The sequence below is a fragment of the Medicago truncatula genome, chromosome 2, assembly GCF_003473485.1.
Source record: "Medicago truncatula cultivar Jemalong A17 chromosome 2, MtrunA17r5.0-ANR, whole genome shotgun sequence".
NCBI lineage: Eukaryota > Viridiplantae > Streptophyta > Magnoliopsida > Fabales > Fabaceae > Medicago > Medicago truncatula.
Window position 1 is genome coordinate 49,648,776 of NC_053043.1, and position 21,192 is coordinate 49,669,967.

The 21,192-nt window shown below is 35.6% G+C and overlaps 5 protein-coding genes across 6 annotated transcripts; 2 read left to right on the top strand and 3 right to left on the bottom strand.

Moving 5' to 3' along the window:
- Positions 1 to 1,893: 1,893 nt before the first annotated feature.
- On the bottom strand, positions 1,894 to 3,670 carry LOC112419013 (protein MAIN-LIKE 2-like). The gene is made up of 3 exons (XM_024775700.2): positions 3,621 to 3,670; positions 2,487 to 3,218; positions 1,894 to 2,369 (listed from the first exon to the last, which is right to left on the bottom strand). The coding sequence occupies exons 2-3, from the start codon at positions 3,009 to 3,011 to the stop codon at positions 2,283 to 2,285; spliced, it is 612 nt and encodes a 203-aa protein (XP_024631468.1). The 5' UTR covers positions 3,012 to 3,218; positions 3,621 to 3,670; the 3' UTR covers positions 1,894 to 2,282.
- Positions 3,671 to 4,984: 1,314 nt separating this feature from the next.
- LOC11441997 (probable inactive ATP-dependent zinc metalloprotease FTSHI 2, chloroplastic) lies at positions 4,985 to 11,125 on the top strand. Of its 2 annotated transcripts, XR_003009542.2 has the most exons (12): positions 4,985 to 6,552; positions 6,833 to 7,005; positions 7,302 to 7,403; positions 7,499 to 7,663; positions 7,825 to 7,965; positions 8,964 to 9,122; positions 9,262 to 9,347; positions 9,586 to 9,664; positions 10,117 to 10,239; positions 10,488 to 10,544; positions 10,688 to 10,965; positions 11,022 to 11,121. XR_003009542.2 is itself a non-coding variant. In XM_003597646.4 (11 exons), exons 1-11 carry the CDS (start codon positions 5,199 to 5,201, stop codon positions 10,892 to 10,894), a joined length of 2,646 nt encoding a protein of 881 aa, XP_003597694.1. In that variant the 5' UTR covers positions 4,985 to 5,198; the 3' UTR covers positions 10,895 to 11,125. The 2 variants fall into 2 exon arrangements, 1 of the variants encoding a protein (XP_003597694.1); XM_003597646.4 differs by having other exon boundaries at positions 10,688 to 11,125.
- A 1,074-nt stretch (positions 11,126 to 12,199) lies between these two features.
- On the top strand, positions 12,200 to 12,937 carry LOC11430672 (mavicyanin). The gene is made up of 2 exons (XM_003597647.4): positions 12,200 to 12,465; positions 12,549 to 12,937. Exons 1-2 carry the CDS (start codon positions 12,282 to 12,284, stop codon positions 12,935 to 12,937), a joined length of 573 nt encoding a protein of 190 aa, XP_003597695.2. The 5' UTR covers positions 12,200 to 12,281.
- A 610-nt stretch (positions 12,938 to 13,547) lies between these two features.
- On the bottom strand, positions 13,548 to 16,302 carry LOC11441998 (ankyrin repeat-containing protein ITN1). Its single transcript, XM_003597648.4, has 3 exons — positions 15,682 to 16,302; positions 15,020 to 15,435; positions 13,548 to 14,690 (listed from the first exon to the last, which is right to left on the bottom strand). The coding sequence occupies exons 1-3, from the start codon at positions 16,133 to 16,135 to the stop codon at positions 13,644 to 13,646; spliced, it is 1,917 nt and encodes a 638-aa protein (XP_003597696.1). The 5' UTR covers positions 16,136 to 16,302; the 3' UTR covers positions 13,548 to 13,643.
- Positions 16,303 to 17,381: 1,079 nt separating this feature from the next.
- LOC11432378 (ankyrin repeat-containing protein At5g02620) lies at positions 17,382 to 20,862 on the bottom strand. The gene is made up of 3 exons (XM_003597649.4): positions 19,998 to 20,862; positions 19,021 to 19,436; positions 17,382 to 18,691 (listed from the first exon to the last, which is right to left on the bottom strand). The coding sequence occupies exons 1-3, from the start codon at positions 20,449 to 20,451 to the stop codon at positions 17,642 to 17,644; spliced, it is 1,920 nt and encodes a 639-aa protein (XP_003597697.2). The 5' UTR covers positions 20,452 to 20,862; the 3' UTR covers positions 17,382 to 17,641.
- Positions 20,863 to 21,192: the final 330 nt, after the last annotated feature.

Genomic DNA, 21,192 nt, shown 5'->3' on the forward strand with positions numbered 1-21,192 from the left:
CAAGCAAAGAGAGACACATTTAGAGGAAGTAATTTGTTCAAAATTAAATGTAAGAGGAAAATAGTTTGTTGACTCTTGCTGAGAAAAGAGCCGGTATTCTCCTTTAACCGAATAAACATCATTGTTGTCAATTTTCCATGTTCACCTGTCTAAAATATTTTCCTACAATAAAACATTAGCTAGAATACTGCGTGATTCAAGAGCTAGTTCTTCTTTCCAAACAAATATTAATATATGACGTCTCCAATCCAATTCCACTTACCCCAACCTATGCGGAACATCTCCACCCCAACACACATTTTTATTTAAAGCTAACCCCAATGAGTCTAGTCTATGGAATCTCTCATAAAAAATATCACCTTCCAACCAATGATCTCTCCAAACCAATTACCCTCCTAAGATGATCATCGAACCAATTTTCTTTATTAGTCCTCCTCATACCTTCTTTAACAAAGTTCAAATCTTTCGACCACCTAAAAATCATTCTATCCAAGATTGATATTCCAGTACTATGTGTTATATTTATGGGATAAAGCCTTACACCACTTATTCTCTTGATTAATCCTAAATTTCCAACATCACTTTTCTGAAAGAGAGAAATTAACTTCCTTTATCCTCTAAAGTAAACTCCCAATCCTCCTTTACCTTCTATATAAACAAACATTACTCCGACGAACCCAAATAACCTTACGAGCTTTTTCACTACCCCAAAGAAAATATTCAAAAAGAGATTCAATTTTACCAAATTATTTTAATACAAAATAGAGAAAACTAAAACAAATGAGTTACCCAATATAATTCAAAACCAATGCTTTGCTTCATTTGCCTTTTTTGAAAAAATTCATAAGATAAATTACCCTACTCCAAAAATTCTTAACCAATACCCCCCAAAAGCACCGGTTAACATTTCCTAAATGTTAAAAGATGAAATGATGACTCGATTTTTTTCTTTTATATATTTAATTTTCCTTTATATTGTAAAATTATTTTACACACGCATTTAATCGATTCAAATATTTTAAGAACTAAAATTATTTTAATCTAATAAGTGTCATGTTTTTTCATTGCACTAAATTTGTTCATCTTCTCTAAATTCAGTTCAGTTACTACAAGTAAATCAAAAGTGCATGCAACAAACCAAGAGAATTGCTGTTCCCACATCTTGTTTGGCTGTGCCACACGAGTAAAATACAAAAATGCCGTTCGACAGTTTGCTACCGAAGTTTTTAGGCAACCGACGACAGTTAACTGCCGAGGAAAACCTCGGTAGTTAACTGCCGAGGAAATCTGAACTTAAACAATTTCGGTAGTAAACTGCCGAGGAAATCTTCATCTATAAAACATTTCAAAATCATTCTAACAGTATTTTTACACAAAGTTTTAAAATTCATCATAACAGTTCAAATAACAAATAAATATTGGTGCAAATGCACAACTTAATTAAACCAACATTTTTGTACATTAAACAAAGTAAAAAAAGCCCATGAAATTAAAAATAATGTCATCAAAGTAGAAATATACAAATATACAAATATACATAACTCAATGTCATCAAAAGACTAAAACTAAAAAATAAGTCCTAAAAAAGGAAAATAGTACTACTGGTCCTGATCCTGATGATGGTGCCTCCTCCTCAGCCTCTGGACTCTCCTCCTGGTCAAAATCGGCGCGATCTGCTCCCTCATATGGGTCATGGCCTCATACCACTGCTGAGGGGTCATGCTCATGACCTCCTCATGGCCTAACTGCGCATCAGCGTAGGCAACAACGCCACTAACCATGTCATAGGTGTCAGGCGAGCTTCTCGCCTCATACCGCTGCCACTGCTCTGCAATGATCTGCTCTTCATTTGCAGGCCTCGGAAGATCTACTGGAATAGGTGGCAAGATCTGAGGGTGAGACACCCTAGTGTACCACAGGACATAGCCATCTGCCACCCGCCATGTATCCTCTCCTGCCTGCTCACCCCGAGCGTCCGCCTTAAGCGTGTGAGTGCGGAAGTCGACGAACATCTGCACAATGGAAGGCGGGGGGAGGTCCCTAACATCAGTCAGATGTCTGGGGATAGTCTGCATGTATCCGTACTGCCTCAAAACCCTCTCGGGCAAGTGACGGTACACCCTACGGACGCCGCACATAATCCATCCAGAATACCAGAAAACCTCCTCGAAGTCCTGGATCTCTCTGTGCTCCTCGTACGGCCTCCAGCATACATCATCTAACTGTATACGATCGAGCAGTGACTGATACGTGATCCCCTCCCCATGACCCTTCTGGAGCTTTCACCTCGCTGCAACCGGATAGTTTTCCAGGTAGTCAGCGTTGAGATCAACACTGAAAAACCCTGGAAAATGCGCCAAAAACCATGCCTGCACAAACCAAACAAATAACATTTATAAATTATTACGCACGGAAAAATATAACAAAAAATTAAAAGTTCACAAAAAAATAAAGTTAACATAAATATAAAATTTCAGTTTTCTTACAGTGAGCAGTGTCACGCTCCCCCCAAGCGCTCTGTGTCCAGGCCTACATGCATCCGCCAACTCGCCGTATAGGTAGGCGAGGGTCATAGCTCCCCAGGAATAATTACGCATCCTTGCGTAGCCGTCCGCCATGGTCGTCAAATATATCAGCTCGATGCGCTTGTTGCTTCTATCGCCAAACAACAAGCATCCGACCAAGTACAGAAGGTAACACCGGACGCAGTATGTCCTGACCCTCTCCAGCTCCTCAACCTCCTCAGGATCCTCCGTACCCGCCAATACGTTGGCCCTACCAAGGTACGAGGTATAGAAGTCCCTCAGCCTGGGGTAGCTAATGTACCCACCGTACTCCTGGTTGCAGATCTTCTCAGCCTCATGCTGGGCCACACCAAGATACGTCATCAGCAGTGCCGCTCCCTCATGCTTGGGCATCTTCTTCCCATGGGCCAACATCCGCCCCTCAATAGGAAGATGCGTGAGACATGCGACATCATCCAATGTCACAGTCATCTCCCCCATCAGCATGTGGAAGGTGCTGGTCTCCGGATGCCACCTCTCGCATAAAGTAAGCAGCAGGGCATGAGGCACGGTGGAGTACCCCAAGTAGACCAATTCATGTAGCCCGCTCTGCTGAAGCGCATCCCAAAACCAATTCTCATTCCCGTTAGGGCGTCCGAGAGTGAGAATCTTCGCCCCATGATTAATCAGTTTAAGCACGCGGGTCTTACGAACCTGAAATAATAGAAAAAAAAAATATGGATATAATAATTAAACATAAAAACACATAACAATGTATAACAGTGTATATAATAATTAAAAACACATAAACAAAACAATTAAACATAAAAAATAGAATTAAAAAAAATAAACATATAACAGTGTATATAATAATTAAAACAAACACACATTTAAAGAAAATAATTAAACATAAAGAAAAAGAATTAAAAAAAACACATATAGAGGTGGATATAATAATAAAAACAAACACACATTTAAAGAAAATATCTTAACATAAAGAAAAACCAATTAAAAAAAACACATATAAAAGTGGATATAATAATTAAACAAACACACATTTAAATTAAAGAAAATATTTTAACATAAAGAAAAAACAATTAAAAAAGATACACTTACATTATTTGAATTATACCAGAGTGGCAACGCCACATGACCGGCATAAGAGTGGAGCAAGGACAAGTCAGCCGGTCCACCAGGAAAGGGAGGGTCCGTAGGTAACACCTCCGGTGCAGCAGCTGCTGCAATGTCATCCTCGTCTCCTGCATCCTGCTCATGTGGTATATGATCCTGGTCATATCCACCGTCCGTCACATCATGATGTACCTGATCCTGATAGTTCAGGTACTCCACCCCAGTCTGATCAACAGGCTGTGACGGGTCAACAACCTGTGACTCCTCAGGCTGTGTAGCTTGAGAGCTTCCTGAGGCATCTCCCCTCCGACCTCTACCCCTCTTTGGGATGTGGGCACTCTGTCTCTCCATGCGGTGGCTCTGAGTCATGGCACGCCTACCACCAATCATCCTCGATGGATCAATGAGGTCCTGATCGGCCATATCTACAAAAAATAAAAAATAAAAATTAATATCATTCAACCACTTTATCAACAAACAGTAAACCTAAACAAAACCTACACTTTCACATTCAACCTAAACATAACCTAAACATAACCGCTTTCACATTAAACCACTTTACCAAAATAAAGACATTGATTGAACCTAAACATTATCATACACATTATCATTAACATTCAAACGCAAAAAATCAAATGCATTATCATACACATTCAACCTAAACTAAACATAATTCAATATACACATTCAACCTAATTCAATATACACTTTTTCAATATGCATTCAACTTAATTCAACATACACGTTTTCGAATTACAATCAAGATCGTATCCAATACCTAAACTAACTAAATAATCAATAAAATTGTCATTGACACATTTTATCAAAAACATTGTGTGCAAAGTATCAAACATACTCAAAATGTGTTATTTTGCCACCAATCAAAACCATATTATACCCTAACATCATTCAATCATCAATTAAACCAACTACATTCAATTATAAACTACATGCACTCATAAAAAATTCAATTCATACATTAACCCTAACCACATGAAAACTACCATTTTTTTAAAAAAAAACCTACCCAAACTAACATTATGATTAAAAATGAGTCAAGATACTTACTTGTGATTAAATGGAGATGATGCACTTGATTTTGCTGAAAAATCGAATTTGAAGAAGTTGGATGGTTTGGAAGAATTTTGAAGAATGAAGCAATACTGGAAAACTAAGTTTCTGCGTTCTGGTTATGTTCAATTTTCCTCGGCAGTTTAACTGCCGAGGAAATCCTCGGTAGTAAGCTGCCGCCGGTTCACAACAAACTTCAGCAGTTAACTGCCGAAGGACATTTTCGCATTTTACTGGTGTGGCACAACCATACTATATGTGGGAACAACAATTATCAGAAACCAAATACTAGAAGAAAAAAAAAAAACAGTTATCCACCGAAAGTACACAATTCCTTCAACTGTGTGAACTACTTAACTTCTTCAGCTTCATGTTCCTCAAATTCCACTAAAATCTTCATCATCATCAATGCCATTAGCTTCACCAATATCACAAACATAACATGAAATCATAACATTACCTTATCTTTTTCATTACATCAACTTCATTTCCATGTCTTCACATTGCTTTGTTCATTTTCCACCTTCATCTTCATCATCAAAATTAAAAAAATTCCCAAAACCCTCCAAATTCCGTTCAATCTCATCACAAATTCAAACCCCAGAATCTGAAAATGACGAAAAAAACCAAAAAAATCTCAACTTTAACAACCTCAATTTCCTCAAATTCACTGTAACCCTCACTGTTATCTCCGCGTCACTTCCCCAAGCCGCCACTGCCGTCGCTGCCGCTGGAAAAAAACGAGCACCCAGAAAGGCTTCAACCAAAAAGGTTGAAGCTTTATCAATAGAGGAGGTGAAAACATGGATTGAAGGATTACCCATTGTTTCAGAACGCATACCTTATACAGAAATAGCTGAATTGAAGAATTTGGGTATGCTCAAACACATAGTGAAACCTAGTGCCGTGGAATTGAGGGAACGTGCTGTTGCAGTATTGGTTGTTTTGGAGGATTCTAGAGTGTTGAGAACAGTGTTGCCAAATGTTGAAAGTGATAGAAAATTTTGGGGTTTATGGGATGAGTTAAAGATTGAGAATTTGTGTGTGAATGCATATTCACCACCTGTTAAGGTTCCAGAGATACCACTTTCGGTATTGGCGAGGATTTGGTTGTCTCTGCCATTTCACAAGCCTTTGGTTGAGTTTGTTAATAGGTTTCAGCCGAAGAAAAAGTCGAAGAAGGAGTTGGCGTTGAGGGAAGCTAGGATGCAGTTGCAGAGGCAGAAGAAAGAAGAAGTGGTGAAGACAATGAAGGAGAGGGAGATGATTGAGAGGAATGAGAGGAATAAGAAGAGAGAAGCGGAGAATGAAAAGAGAATGAGAAGGAGGAAAGAGTATAAGGAGAAAATGGTTGAAGTTAAGGCCAATGAGTTTTTTAATACTACTATTTGGACTCGTATGGCGAAGGATAAAATGGCGATTAATGGAATTGGAGTGCTTTTTTTCGTGATTTTTTACAGAACTGTGGTGGTTAGCTATAAGAAGCAGAAGAAGGATTACGAAGATAGGATTAAGATTCAGAAAGCTGATGCGGAAGAGAGAAGGAAGATGAGGGAGATGGAAGCCGAGATGGGGTGGAGTGAAGCTGGCGGTGATGAGGATGAGAGTGAGCTGGTGAAAGAAGGAGAGGAGAATCCTTATTTGAAAATGACAAAGGAGTTTATGAAATCTGGGGCACGGGTTCGAAGAGCACAAAATAGAAGGCTTCCTCAGTATCTTGAGAGAGGTGTGGATGTGAAGTTTACTGATGTTGCTGGTCTCGGTAAAATACGACTTGAACTTGAGGAGATTGTCAAGTTCTTCACTCATGGAGAGATGTACCGAAGGAGAGGAGTGAAAATCCCAGGTCTCACTTCATTTACCTTAACTGTTAACTAACCATTTGACAGAATAATTAGAACTGCTTTAGCCTAAAGGAAAACTTTTTTTTTTATGATTTTTTTTTTTTTTACAGGACAGTTTTAGTTTTCTATCTCTAGCGTTATGGCAATGCCGTGATTGCAGAAATGTTTGATAATCTTTTCGTTACAAAGTTTTTCATTTATATATCGGAAAAAAGAAACATTCAATATTGAGAGAGTGATTTGAACTTGACTAAATGAAGATTAAACTGGTCACTTAATCAGGTGGCATACTTCTTTGTGGCCCCCCTGGAGTGGGAAAGACATTGCTGGCAAAAGCTGTGGCTGGTGAGGCAGGAGTTAATTTCTTCTCTATTTCTGCTTCACAGTTTGTCGAAATATACGTTGGTGTTGGGGCTTCTCGTGTTCGATCACTTTACCAAGAAGCCAAAGAAAATGTGCGTATATTTTTAGCTTTTCCATTGCACTCTCAGATATTTTTTTATTTGTTTAAACTCAAATTATGAGTTTGGTACTTTGGTTCTTGCAACCTATTTCCACTAATTAATTTCTTCTGTCAATTGGCATCTACACAAGTCACATTCTGTTATTCCTCATTTTATTTGTTTCAAGCTGATCGGCGCCCTATCTTTTTTATCATACTACATATACTAATCATCACTTGTATCTAACCTACTTCTTAAGTTTCAGTGTTTTACATCTAATCGGAAAACATTTTATATTATGCTTTCAGGCTCCTTCTGTTGTCTTCATTGATGAGCTGGATGCTGTAGGAAGGAAACGTGGCTTGATTAAAGGTTCAGGTGGACAGGAACGTGATGCTACTCTTAATCAGGTTAGCCATGACACTTCTGGACTTCCCAATTGCTTCCTATAAGTAAACTTTTGTGTACATTTTGGTTGATGTTTTCTGTCGGCTGAATGCTCCAGCTCCTGGTGTGCTTAGATGGATTTGAAGGAAGAGGGGAGGTGATCACTATTGCCTCCACAAATCGACCAGACATTCTGGATCCAGCACTTGTAAGACCTGGCCGGTTTGATCGGAAGATCTTTATCCCCAAACCCGGTTTCATTGGCCGCATTGAAATTCTAAAGGTAGCATTCTATCGCATTTCAGTTACATTTCAAGTCAGCTTTAAGATTCAGTTTTGTTTTGTGATCCGGTAAGTATTGTTAGTTGTGGATTTGTAATTAATGGCACCAAATGTAGTATGTATATTCATTTTTTTCTTTTTTCTTTTCTGGTTACGTGATAGGTCCATGCTCGTAAAAAGCCAATTGCTGAAGATGTAGACTATGAAATTGTTGCTAGTATGACTGATGGAATGGTTGGTGCAGAGCTAGCTAACATAGTTGAGGTTGCTGCTATCAATATGATGCGGGACTCGAGGACCGAGGTAATAAATCCGTGATGTACATTAATTGTCTTTGCCCGATAGTTATTATTCAGGTACTACTCCGATCTCTATTATAAGAGAAAGTTCACTTTTTAGATTCATTCAATAAATGATGCATCTAGTTTATATTAAGAACGAGATACATCATTTATTGAATGAACCTAAAAAATGAACTTTCTCTTATAATGGAGACCGGAGGGAATATTGCCTTATCGTTTTCTAAAATCAAGCATGCAAATAAAAGGTCTGTTTATCCAACCATAAGTGCTTTATTTATTGCATGAATTATTCATTTTACTTTGCAATGCTTAAAAGTTGATAGTGGATGTCAGCAGTTTCTATGGTCCCATGATAAGAAAAGGCTTTACTAGTTTTAGTCAATGTTATAAAAATCTAACCGGGTCAGTCTATCACTGGTCAAATCGGTAGGTCACTAGTTGAACCGCATAAACCAGTCTGTTTGAAATTTATACTTTTTTTTTTTTTTTTTTTTATCAAGGTTATATATAATTTGTATGTAAACAACCTACTCAAAACCCATCTGGCGGAGTGGCAAGGCTATCCTATATTCTTATGGCACACTCATTGCCTGTGGTTTGATCTCGGAAAATGCCCTTTTTGCATAATAGGATTTAGCTTGCAAATGGCCATTGAATTCATGTGCATAACACATGCACATCCATCACTGCCTTGCATATGAGACAGCGTGACTGATGTGAGACAAGGTGCAGTGACAAGGGATAGCATGCAGTCACAGGTAGACACAGTGATGGAATCCACGAAAAATTTGAAAACCGAGTCATTGGTTCATTTTTTAGCCTGTACAAGACTGGGTTAATGGCGTCATTACTAGTTTAAATGCATATACAATCTGATATGTGGACACCGGTTATGGGTCTGATTTTCGGTTAAACTAGTCGGACCAGTCTGCGTTTTGTAACACTAATTTCAATACATGGTAGCTGGCAGTTCTTCATTTCTGGGTTTTACTGTTGCAGGTTAGCACCGATGACTTATTACAAGCTGCTCAAATGGAAGAGAGAGGAATGCTAGATAGAAAGGAGCGAAGCAAAGAGAAATGGGAACAAGTAGCTATAAATGAAGCAGCAATGGCTGTTGCTGCTATGAACTTGCCTAATTTCGACAATATCGAATATGTATGGACACCACATGCATTTGAAATAAATTGTTATTGGGTTTATTAATTTTCTGTTTACTTTGTCCTCTTAATATTCATCATCTGACTGCTATTGGCAAGGAACTAAAACATTTTAGCATTTTATTGCTTTGTTGTAGATCACAATTGCTCCTAGAGCTGGTAGGGAATTGGGATATGTTCGGACGATGCTGGAGTCCATAAATTTTAACGATGGAATGCTCACGTATGGATTCTTTAATTAAACCTTTGCACCTTTATTTTAAATAAATATAAGCTGTTGGTTAATGCCCTCTGAATGAAATGTTTGTCTGCATTTTTAGCATTAGTCAAGGATAATGTTTGCAAAGGTTCTATGTTGCCTTCATATTCATCTGATTTAAATTACTGCTTAATCAAATTGCATTACAAACTATGTTTAGTGTCTACCATATTATTTTCTTGTAACTACTAATATCATGCAGTCGGCAATCCCTTTTTGATCATATTACTGTTCAACTCGCACCCCGTGCAGCTGATGAAATGTGGTTTGGGAAAGATCAGGTAAGAGAATCTTTCTACTTGTTAACTATAAATTCCCGACTCTAGTTCCTAAATACAGTTGCAGAACATACACGTAATGCAGTGAGCAAAACTCAATTTTAACACTGTTTAAGATATTTGTTAACTAGCTTTGATGAATGTCAAGAATATGGTATTTCTAGGGACATTTTATATTAAAATAAGTGGGATTGCAATTGCATGTCTGGGAAATCTGTTATGAAAAAGAATGAAAATACAGCATAGTTATGAACTGGCCAGAGGAATGGCTTTCTAAGTTCTTTGATTTTCTTGTTACCATTTATCACACCTTTTTTTTTTTCCATTGTAAATTACAATTTTTATGTCAATGTCATTGTGTACACAAGTTATGAGCACCGCGTCTTTGATTATATATGTATATATAGTTTATGGTTACGTTAAAATGTTTTTTAACTTGATTTGCAATATTGCAGTTGAGTACGATATGGGCTGAAACTGCAGACAATGCTAGGGTTGCAGCGAGAATGTATATGATTGGCGGGCTTTCTGATAAGTATCGTGGAGTATCCAATTTCTGGGTTACAGACCGAATTAATGTACCTACTCTGTCTCAAGTTTTATTTTCTCATCTTGTTTCTTGTTTCAGCTTCAGCCTAAGTTACACTTGCATCTAAAATGCCAAAACTAGAACGCCTTGCAGTATATCTCGAAAAAACAAGTTAAACTAATGTAGACCCATAGGAGACAATGTAAAATCCTCTATAACATGGAGAGACAGAATAATAAATAATACTTATATATGGCAATATTGGATAACATGTGCAAAATTGCATTGTATTGTCAGGAAATTGATTTGGAAGCAATGAAGATTCTCAACCTTTGCTATGAACGCGCAAAAGAGGTATGTATGTTATATAGTTCAGTTTCAGTGAAGGATTAAAAAACTTGATGACGACTCTTGATTGGATTCAATGTCACAGCCTTGTTTCACGTGAATGATGATTATTGATTAAAATTTGATCACTTTGTTTTGCATGTTATCAGATCCTGCAGCAAAATAAAACACTGATGGATACATTGGTGAATGAACTTGTTGTGAAGAAAACCTTAACCAAAGAAGACATTGTTCGTCTTGTACAATTGCATGGCCACGCAAAACCAATTCCTATTAGCGTACTTGACATAAGGGATGCCAAACATAAAGAACTACAAGAAATAGCTAGTAATGGAAAGGAAATAAACGAATCATAAGGGCAAGTGCCCCGCCAATTTTGGGAATTTTCTATTCTATGCATATTTGATGTATCTTATTGTTGTATTATGTTTTTTTTGTTTGATAAAATAAATTTTGGGTTAGGGGATGGTGTTGTTGTATTATATTCGTTCTTTACATACCTTTATAGAGTACGGACATTTTTTTAGGTCTTCTGCATTTGTTGACCAGGGAAGGGTGGAAATAATACTAGATATTCTTATCAGTTATCGTCAAATATATTTAATAAATTAAAAAAAACTTTCTCCCATAAGTATTATCAATTTATCACCTTTATTAACTGTATCATAAACAACGTAATTATTTTAATATTTTTTTTTTACTAATATTAATAGATATTTATTCATTTAGCTTTATAATATATTTTTTAGGAACATTTAATTTAAACAATTTATATTTAGAATACTTCATGTTCACTTATTTTTCATAATTTAAACAATTTAAATTATTTACTTCAAGTTCACTTATTTTTTATAATTTAAACAACTTAAATTTTTTTTTTTGAGTATTTAAATTAAATACGTGAATGATTTTCTTCATTGTTAATGCGAAGAAACGATCGAGAATTATTTACAAAAAGAAGTTTCCGATGTATATTTTTTATATTTAGAATAATTGTAAAAAAAAAAAATTATATTTAGAATTATTGTATATAATATACTTAGTTGTCAAAAATGCAAAAACAGTACATGATAAAAAAATGATAATAACTTTTTTTCTTTCACAAAATACACTTGAAAAATGCTATACCTAATTGTTTCATATATTATATTTAGAATTTTTTTTCTTTTGGTCAAGTATTATATTTAGAATTTAATATATAATATACACACACATTGATAGTATTAAAAAAGTTATAAAGTCACCTTATTATATTTTCTAAAATACTTCAAAAAACAATTATATGATGATGATTCCCTAAAAGAAAAAAATCATATGATGATGATATATGATCGAATTATTACATTTTTTTTTTGGGTTTCAAACTACTTACTTTTTTTTATTTTATTTTTATTTTGTAAGTAGGATGATTGTGAAGTAACGGTTTGGATTAGTTGTCAGAAGTGAATAAAAAGTCAGTATGTGGCATGTCACGTTAGGCACAAGCTTTGTTTCAAAATCAACACACGAACTTCATCCTTAATCTCTACAAACAAAATAACCGCTATCACTCACTACACACACGACCATATGCATCATAATAACTTCCCACTAACCTTCACCACTTTCCCTTAGACATCTCTCTCTCTCTCTCTATATATATACTATGTTTTCCTCTCGGTTACAAGTTACATTCATTCATTCATTGCTCTTCTGAAAAATTTACTACTTAGAAGCAGAACACAACCAAACAAAGAAACAAACATGTCTTCCTTTATATTCAATTGCTTTATCATTTTCATGGCTGCCACTACTTTTACTTGTGTTCAATCTGCAAAACAATTCCAAGTTGGTGGTCGTTTAGGTTGGCGTGAACCTGAACCAAACAACACTGCTTTTTACACTCAATGGGCTGAAAGAAACCGTTTCCAAATCGGAGATTCTCTCGGTATATAATGCTTTTTAATTCATTATTCACTTCATTTCTTTTTCTTGCAGCCCAAGTTATGATTCACATTTTTGTTTATGCAGTTTTTGAGTACGAGAATGATTCAGTTCTTACTGTGGAGAAGTTTGATTACTTTAATTGTGATGCAAGTCAACCTATCACTACTTTTACCAATGGAAAGAGCACTCTTAATCTTGACAGATCTGGACCTTTCTACTTTATAAGTGGAACTGATGAGCATTGCAGTCATGGTCAAAAGTTGCTTGTGGAAGTTATGGCGCCACATCCAATTCCAGCATCTCCACCAACCACCATTTCGAATCCACCAGAAGGTTCATCACCGATCATGGCTCCTGCAAATTCGCCTTATTCTTCTGATTCCATAGAGGCTTCATCCTCCTCCATGGTGGTTACTTCAAGTTTTATGTTAACTTTGGTCACATTCGGAATTGTGATGATGTTAGCACTCTAGAATGTCTTGTTATGGTTAACTAGTTGTTTTTATTTTGTTGATTCTTCTGAAATTTGAGTTGTTTAGGTATTAGCATTTGATTTTTTTTTCCTATTTCTACTAGTCTAGGATCGATTTGATTTCATTATGCTTTTTGTATTGTATTGAACCTATTTATGTTCAAATCATGACTTTCTCTTTTATAACCGTTTGCTTTGGGTTGAAGCATTGCATTAGTTTATATATTCTGTGTTCCTAAGACAAATTGAGCAGCTATCGGCGTTTCTACTTAATCTGTTAGATATATAAACTAATTCCAATTAATATATAACTAAATTTAACACATTCGCCGAATTTTCCATTCTGTGAGGCATATTCAACTACAGACAATTAAACATTCAAACTGTATACATTATGCCAAAAAAACATTGTTGTCACTGATATAATCTCTCAAACTGATACCATCTTCAATAAAATCAAATTATGAACGCTTAAAGATCACGATAAGAAATGTGTATAATGGTTTAGACTTTTGAGTTTGTGTGTGTAATATCATTATCCTCATTTTCTGTGTTACGCTGCTAGAATTTTTTCTGCCTGATTTTGGCTTGTCAAACAGTTTTAGAAAACATTTTGCAATAACTAATATTCTTTCATAAGTAATATGAATGTACAAGTTTTCTACACATAGAACATAATATTTTCATTTTAAGAGCCAACAAATTAATCAATATGAATGATAACCCTGTAGATAAGAGCTTTGAAAATCTGAATCTTCACTTTCCTTATCTGATTCAGCAGTTCCGTCTCCGCTTTCCTTTCTTTTCTTTCTCCAACTGGATTTCCTAAGCCAGTGTTCAACAAGCATCACACTAAGACTAATGAATATCGTGCCTAGAAAGCCACCGCCAAGTGCTAGTAGCACAACAGATAGCCATTGCATCTCTTGATTATGTGGCAAAATCACCCATGTAGCTGCAACATAACCAGTTCCCATAAATGCCACAGCAACCCACATAACCTTGTGAGCAATGGTCAATAGTATTGTTTGTGGTTTTCTTCTAAATGGAATGATACTAACAAGAACAATAACCACAGATAAAGAGGTAAAGAGTGCTATGATATTGCTTATTGCAAATACCTTAAAAGCTGATGTTTCACCAGCCATTGATATACCTTTCTTCGGTCCTTCTTGGTACACACCACCAGGTGGACTAATACCAGCAGCAAAAGTTACAGTAGCAATTAAAACAGCCACTAACACAATAGTGTTTCTTGCATTTAGTAATGCCTCTTTGTGCATCTCATGATAGTGTTTCCTCTTAGTATGATTCACATTTTCAATTTTTCCTTTGTTATGATGGTGCTTTTGTTTCACTAAATTTGTTGGCGAGAAGTAGTATGGATTATAGGTTCCATTCTCAAATCTCTCACTTACTTGAGGCTGAGGTGATATAGATTCAGTGCTTTCGCTAACTGGTGGAGGGCTTATACAGTCATAAGAAACCATTTCAGTCAGCACTTCCATTTCCTTCGATATATACCTTCGTGACAAAGAATGCCTAGATGTTGGTGAGGGAGAACTGGTGTTGTCTAGTTCAAGTGAAAAAGAAGATGGTGTGCTTCTTTTACCTCCATCTCTGATAAATATGGCTTGTAGTTGTCTATTTTCGGCATTGTCCATAGCCTGATCAAGAATATCAAGAGCTGTGAGCCCTTCATTATTCCTAGTATTAATATCCACTTTTGTCCTGTTGATCAAGAAATCTGCCATCTACAAAGATTACAGAACCATGATTATAACTATTGAATTGAAAAATATTAAAAGAGATGAAGTACTAAAGCCAGATACTACAGACAAAAATTTGATGCCTGATATACTGTTTACTTGCATTTGTCATGATTTCAAAACAACAAACATTAGAAAAATCTTAAATGTTACTTTTCAATATTTAAATCATTTCAATCTCTCAAATTACAACAGTTACTACTTTTCAATAAGAAAATGCAATATGGATATAATTAAACTAAAATTATTTCCCCGTACGTTGCACAGAATAAAACACTAGTTAAATATATTCAGAGCTCACATAAACTTCTCACCTTATGGCGACCGCCTGAAACTGCGAGATGTAAGACAGTGTTGCCATATTTATCTTGTCTGTGCACTAGATTTGTACCATAGGCAACTCTCACCAAGAAAACTAAAGCGTCATAACATCCATATCTCACAGCTAGATGAAGTACTGTCTCTTCTTCTCTTGTGGGATAGTGAAAGTACGCAGTACTTACTACCACAAAATAGTCAAGGGTTGAGACTTTCCCCTTAATCACTGCAAGATGCAATGGTGTATAACCATTGTTGTTGTATTGTAAAGCAAGTTTTGAATCGCGACTTAGTAGGATCCATACAATCTCAAAGTGTCCTTTATAACAAGCATGATGCAATGCTGTATTCCCTTTCTCGTCGATCACTTGAATAAGATCCGGCCACTTGTTCAACAGCTCTCTAACGACATCTGCATAGACAATCAACCGTTTAGGAGATAACTTACATCAGCTATATAAGATTTTCAGTCCATCACCTTATTATTAGTGATTAAATTAAGCTTAATTTCACTTTTGATCCAGAGAAGGTGATGGGTTGAAAATCTTATATGTTCAATACTCTTTCTTCCCTAAGGCTAAATTATAAGTTCAATACTCATTAAAAAATATTGTTCAAAAAACATGCAAACATAGTGAATAAAACTCTTTCTTCCCACCTGTGTGCCCTCTTACTGCAGCAACATGGAAACAAGCTTGATCAAACCCTGCTACTTCTTGCCCCACAATCTCAGATAGATTCAACAAGAGGTTCACCAAGTCAAGATGACCATGACTACAAGCTACAAGAAAAGCACTTTTACAAGTAGGATTAAGCTTGCAAGCAGCTGTTGGATTGACTTCCAGAAGCAACATCAAAACCTTGACATTCTCTTGTCTACAAGCCTCATGAATTGGAGTCTCCATGTTTTTATTCTCAGCAGAAACCATGTCAGGGCATAATTTAACAATCTCAGACACCATTTCAATGCAACCATACTTGGAAGCAAGGTGTAATGGAGCGCTGAAGGTATCATCTGTTTTCTGGTTAAGAATTCCTTCTCTTTCTTTCACTATGCTTGAAAATGTGATCATGTCATTTTTCTTAATTGCATCGAAAAACTCTTGATCCATTTCTTGGGGTTGAATTGAAAGCCTTTTCAGGGAGTGAGAGAATAGCTAGTTGGGCTTAAACATCTTCAAGGAAAACACCTCAAAAGTCAGGTTCCAATGCCTTATCATCTTCAAGGAAAAGTCCTCAAAAGTTAGGTGACAATGCCTCAAAAGTCAATTTTATTTCCACATAATCAATGTCACTGTTGCCAAGAAGACTCTTAGTAGCAACAAACTTAAATAGGTTAGAAAGGTAAGGAACCATGGCCGTTAATCAAGTGGTCAAAGGGTTTGATTTCTGGATCTTGTAAATGTAAACGTAAAAAAATTATTACCATTTGAACTTTTTTTTCCCATTTCTACTAGCAAGTTTAGGATCACTTTGATTTCATTATGGTTTGGGCTAAATGACACATACCTCCCCTCTAGTTTCAATAATACAATAACCTCCCTTGATCTAACACTGTTAACTATCTGTTTAATTCAGAAAAGAGCATACGGTAAAGCGTAGATTTCCTTACTGCTATGAATTACAAACAATCTCTTGAAGATTGAATGCATTACGCCGCTGCAACCAATTAAGCCTACCTAACATTATTAATCAAAATTCTTCATCAGGCAGCTATGTGGTGGCAGTGTATTTCTCACCAACTTGTTTTTGGTCTATACTAATTACTCTTAACACTAGAAAACTAACCTTCCCTCAAAATATATATATCTTCCAATATTTTTCCTTGCCCTGGTATTCATTCTCATTTTATCTTAAAATTCTGGTAATCAACATCAACTTTCACATTAAAAATATCAAATTTGAAGTCCATCTAACCCCATTTTTCGAAACACACCAGAGGCTCCCAAAAATAAAATAAAATAAAATAAAATAGAAGGGAGGTATTTGTTAATTTATTGAGAATTTAAGGGAGGTCATTGTCTATTTTAAAACTCAAGGGAGGTGAGTATATTTTTCCCTTATGGTTTTTGTACAGTATTGAACTATTTGTGTTCAAGTCATAAATTTCTCTTTTATAACTGTTCTGATTGAAGCACTGCAATAGTTTATATATTATGTGTTCCTAAGACGGGTCAGCTTTCAACGTTTCCGCTTAATTGCAGAACTTTCAATTCTACATATGAGGTATAGCAACTCCAAAAAATTGAACAATCAAAATTACAGCAATCCGCGGAAAAAAAATACATAGCAAATGACTAGGAAAAGGTAAAACTAGTGGCCTAAACATTACTGTCACCGATAATAATACCTCAAAAACTGAAGTGCCTTCAATTAAAACAAATTTTGAATGCTTAAAAATGGACAAGATAAAATTAATTTGGTAAATATCGCGATATAAGATATGCAGTTAGTGGTTTAGAGTAGTGTGTATAGCATGCTAGAATTTCTTCGTTCTGATTCTGGTTTGTGAAATAGTTTTAGGAAATATTTTGGAATATACATAACTAACATTGATATTAATGTACAAGTTTTTTACACAGCACTTAATATTTTCAATTTAGGAGCCAAAAAAATAATCAATATGAATGGTAACCCTGTAGATAAGAGCTTTGAAAATCTGAATTTTCACTTTCCTTATCTGATTCAGCAGCTCCATCCCCAATTTCCTTTCTTTTCTTTCTCCACTTGGATTTCCTAAGGCTGTGTTCAACTAGCATCACACTAAGACCAATGAATATTGTGCCTAGGGAGCCACCACCAAGTGCTAGTAGCAAAACAGATAGCCACTGCATCCCTTGATTATGTGGCAAAATCACCCATGTGGCTGCAACATAGCCAGTTGCCATGAAGGCCACAGCTACCCACATAACCTTGTGAGCAATGATCAACAATAATGTTTGTGGTTTTCTTCTAAATGGAACGATACTAACAAGAACAATAACTACAGATAAAGAGGTGAAGAGGGCTATGTTATTGCTTATCGCAAATACCTTAAAAGCTGATGTTCTACCAACCATTGATTTGCCTCTCATTGGTCCTTCTTGGTACACACCACCAGGTGGACTAATACCAGCAGCAAAAGTTACGGTGGCAATTAAAACAGCCACTAACACAATAGTGTTTCTTGCATTTAGTAATGCCTCTTGGTGCATCTCATGATAGTGTTTCCTCTTAGTATGATTCACATTTTCAATTTTTCCTTTGTTATGATGATGCTTTTGTTTCACTAAATTTGTTGGTGAAACGTAGTACGGATTATAGGTTCCATTCTCAAATCTCTCACTTGCTTGAGGCTGAGGCGATCTTGAATCGGAGCTTTTGCTAACTGGTGGAGGGCTTATACAATCATAAGAAACCATTTCAGTTAGCACTTCCATTTCATTAGGGATATACCTTCGCGATGGAGAAAGTCTATATGCTGGTGAGGGAGAATTGTTCTTATCTAGTTCAAGTGAAAATGAGGAAGATTGGATGCTTCTTTTACCACCAGCTCTGATAAATATGGCTTGTAGTTGCCTACTTTCTACGCTGTCCATAGCCTGATCAAGAATGTCAAGTGCTGTCATCCCTTCACTATTCCTAGTATTAATATCCAGCTTTGTCTTGTTGATCAAGAAATCTGTCATCTACAATTATCATAAAACCATAAATAATCCTTAGCTATTGAACAAAATAAAATTGAGAAAGAATATGTATTAAATCCATATACTACTAACAGTATTTGATGCCTGATATATTGTTTACTTGCATTATCATGAAAAAAAGTAAACATTCGAAAAATCTTAATTATTATTTTTCGTTATTTACATCATTCAAATCGGTCAAATTACAACAGTTACCGACTTTTCAGTAAGAAAATGCAACACGTATATAAATAAACTAAAATTATCTCTCCGTATGTTGCACAGGTTAAAACACTAGTTAAATATATTTAGAACTCCCATCAATTTCTCACCTTATGGCGACCGCCTGAAACTGCAAGATGTAAGACACTGTTGCCATATCTATCTTGGCAGTGCAATAGGTTTGTACCATTGGAAACTTGCACCAAGAAAACCAAAGCATCATAGCATCCATATCTCACGGCTAAATGAAATACCGTCTCTTCTTCTCTTGTTAGATAATGAAATGATGCAGCACTTCCTGACACAAAATCATCGAGGATCGAGACTTTTCCGTTCATTACTGCAAGGTGCAATGGTGTATAACCATTGTTGTTGTATTGTAAAGCAACATTTGAATCGCGTTTTAGTAGGATCCATACAGTCTCTCTGTGTCCTTTATTACAAGCATGATGCAATGCCGAATTCCCATTCTCGTCGATCACTTGAGAAAGATCTGGCCACCTGTTCAACAACTCTCTAACAATATCTGCATAGAAAGTCAACAGTTTAGGATATATCTTACATAAACTATATAGAATTTCCAATCCATCACCTTATTATTAGTGATTAAGGATGAGCTTAATTTCATTTTTGGTCCACAAATATTAACATTGTGCAATTTTAGTCCTTAGGTATCTCAATTTCTACAATCAAATTCCGCTGTCTATTAACCATCTAATTTTTAACCCTATAGGCTACGTGAGTCTTAGTTGACGTTGACCTAACCAATTTGGCAAACTGAAGTGCCCACGCAACTATCAGCTTGCTAAGGTGGCTTAAGTTGACACCAACTTAGACCCACGTAGGCTCCAAGAGTTAAATTTTTTACGTTTAATTAACAGTGTAATCTGTTGTATCAATTAGATTACATGTTTACCTAACTCGCGCAATCGAAACACACAACCTACCAAAAAGTACATTTCCGCCTTAAGTTAATATCTCCCTAAATAGTAGTTCATTACTACAAAAAAATAAGTTCAAAAAGGTAAAGTTGATAATAAAGTTAAAAAAACATGCAAGCATAGTAAAGAAAACTCTTTATTTTCACCTGTGTGGCCTCTTGATGCAGCAATATGAAAACAGGCTTGATCAAACCCTGCCAATCCTGGCTCAACAATCTCAGATAGATTCAACAAGAGGTTTACCAAGTCAAGATGACCATGGCTACAAGCCACAAAAAAAGCACTTTTACAAGTAGGATTAAGCTTGCAAGCAGCTGTGGGATTGACTTCTAAAAGCAACATTAAGACCTTAACATTCTCTTGTCTGCAAGCCTCATGAATTGGAGTCTCCATGTTTTCATTCTCAGCAGAAACCATGTCAGGGCATAATCTAACAATCTCAGACACCATTTCAATGCAACCATACTTGGAAGCTAGGTGTAATGGAGTGTTGAAGGTATCATCAGTTCTCTGGTTGAGAATTCCTTCTCTTACTTTCACTATGCTTGAAAATGTGGAAATGTCATTATTCTTAATTGCATTAAAAAACTCTTGATCCATATTCTTGGGGTTGAATTAAAAACCTTTTTAGTTTTTAAGCATTGAGAGAATAACCAGTTAGGCTTTGTGAATGTGACCACTTATATAAGAAGGTTAGTTATAGTACTAAAATTTTTAGGAAATGTTTTGGAAATTATAGTAGGGACAAAGGTCATAGTCTGGACTAATGAGTTATTAGCGTGTGTTTTGGTTTTTGGATGAAAAAAGATCTTAGTTATAGTATTAACATTTTCAAGGAAAATTCCTTAGAGTACTCCCATTTCCATGAAGCTTCTTGGTAACAAATTTATATTGGTATGAATGGAAGGGGATCATGCCCATTAATCAATGGTCCCAGGATTCAAGAGTGTGATAGAAATAGAAAGTTTCAAAGTCATTTCAAGAGGAAGGTCACCAGGACAATCAATAGCCTTAAACTTTCAAAAATACAATCTTCTACGGAATAAAATTATATCATATTATTTTATCGTCAAAACTACAATTAATATAATTTTATTGAAAATCTTATTGTTTCATCAAAGATTAAGTTGATTGATTCTGCTATCAATTGTTTTTTTTTTTTTTGAATGAAATTGATTGCTTTAATTTATTAATTAGTTATATATATATATTTTTTGAAGGAAATAGTTTTATATTCTAAAATGTATTTTATTAGAAATAAAATTTAAATTTAGTAATTTTACTTCAATACTACTATGGACTTAGAAAAACATTATCTTAAACTTAGACCTTGGTCTTTCA

Coding starts and splice junctions, on each gene's coding strand:
- LOC112419013 (XM_024775700.2), bottom strand. CDS start 3,011: ATGCTGATGGGGGAGATGACTGTGACATTGGATGATGTCGCATGTCTC. Junction 2,370..2,486: donor GGAGCGTGACACTGCTCACT/GTAAGAAAACTG, acceptor TGGTTTGTGCAG/GCATGGTTTTTGGCGCATTT.
- LOC11441997 (XM_003597646.4), top strand. CDS start 5,199: ATGTCTTCACATTGCTTTGTTCATTTTCCACCTTCATCTTCATCATCA. Junction 9,665..10,116: donor TGTGGTTTGGGAAAGATCAG/GTAAGAGAATCT, acceptor GCAATATTGCAG/TTGAGTACGATATGGGCTGA. Junction 10,240..10,487: donor GGGTTACAGACCGAATTAAT/GTACCTACTCTG, acceptor TTGTATTGTCAG/GAAATTGATTTGGAAGCAAT.
- LOC11430672 (XM_003597647.4), top strand. CDS start 12,282: ATGTCTTCCTTTATATTCAATTGCTTTATCATTTTCATGGCTGCCACT. Junction 12,466..12,548: donor CCAAATCGGAGATTCTCTCG/GTATATAATGCT, acceptor TTGTTTATGCAG/TTTTTGAGTACGAGAATGAT.
- LOC11441998 (XM_003597648.4), bottom strand. CDS start 16,135: ATGGATCAAGAGTTTTTCGATGCAATTAAGAAAAATGACATGATCACA. Junction 15,436..15,681: donor TGCAGTAAGAGGGCACACAG/GTGGGAAGAAAG, acceptor TTGTCTATGCAG/ATGTCGTTAGAGAGCTGTTG. Junction 14,691..15,019: donor TTTCAGGCGGTCGCCATAAG/GTGAGAAGTTTA, acceptor TAATCTTTGTAG/ATGGCAGATTTCTTGATCAA.
- LOC11432378 (XM_003597649.4), bottom strand. CDS start 20,451: ATGGATCAAGAGTTTTTTAATGCAATTAAGAATAATGACATTTCCACA. Junction 19,437..19,997: donor TGCATCAAGAGGCCACACAG/GTGAAAATAAAG, acceptor CTTTCTATGCAG/ATATTGTTAGAGAGTTGTTG. Junction 18,692..19,020: donor TTTCAGGCGGTCGCCATAAG/GTGAGAAATTGA, acceptor TGATAATTGTAG/ATGACAGATTTCTTGATCAA.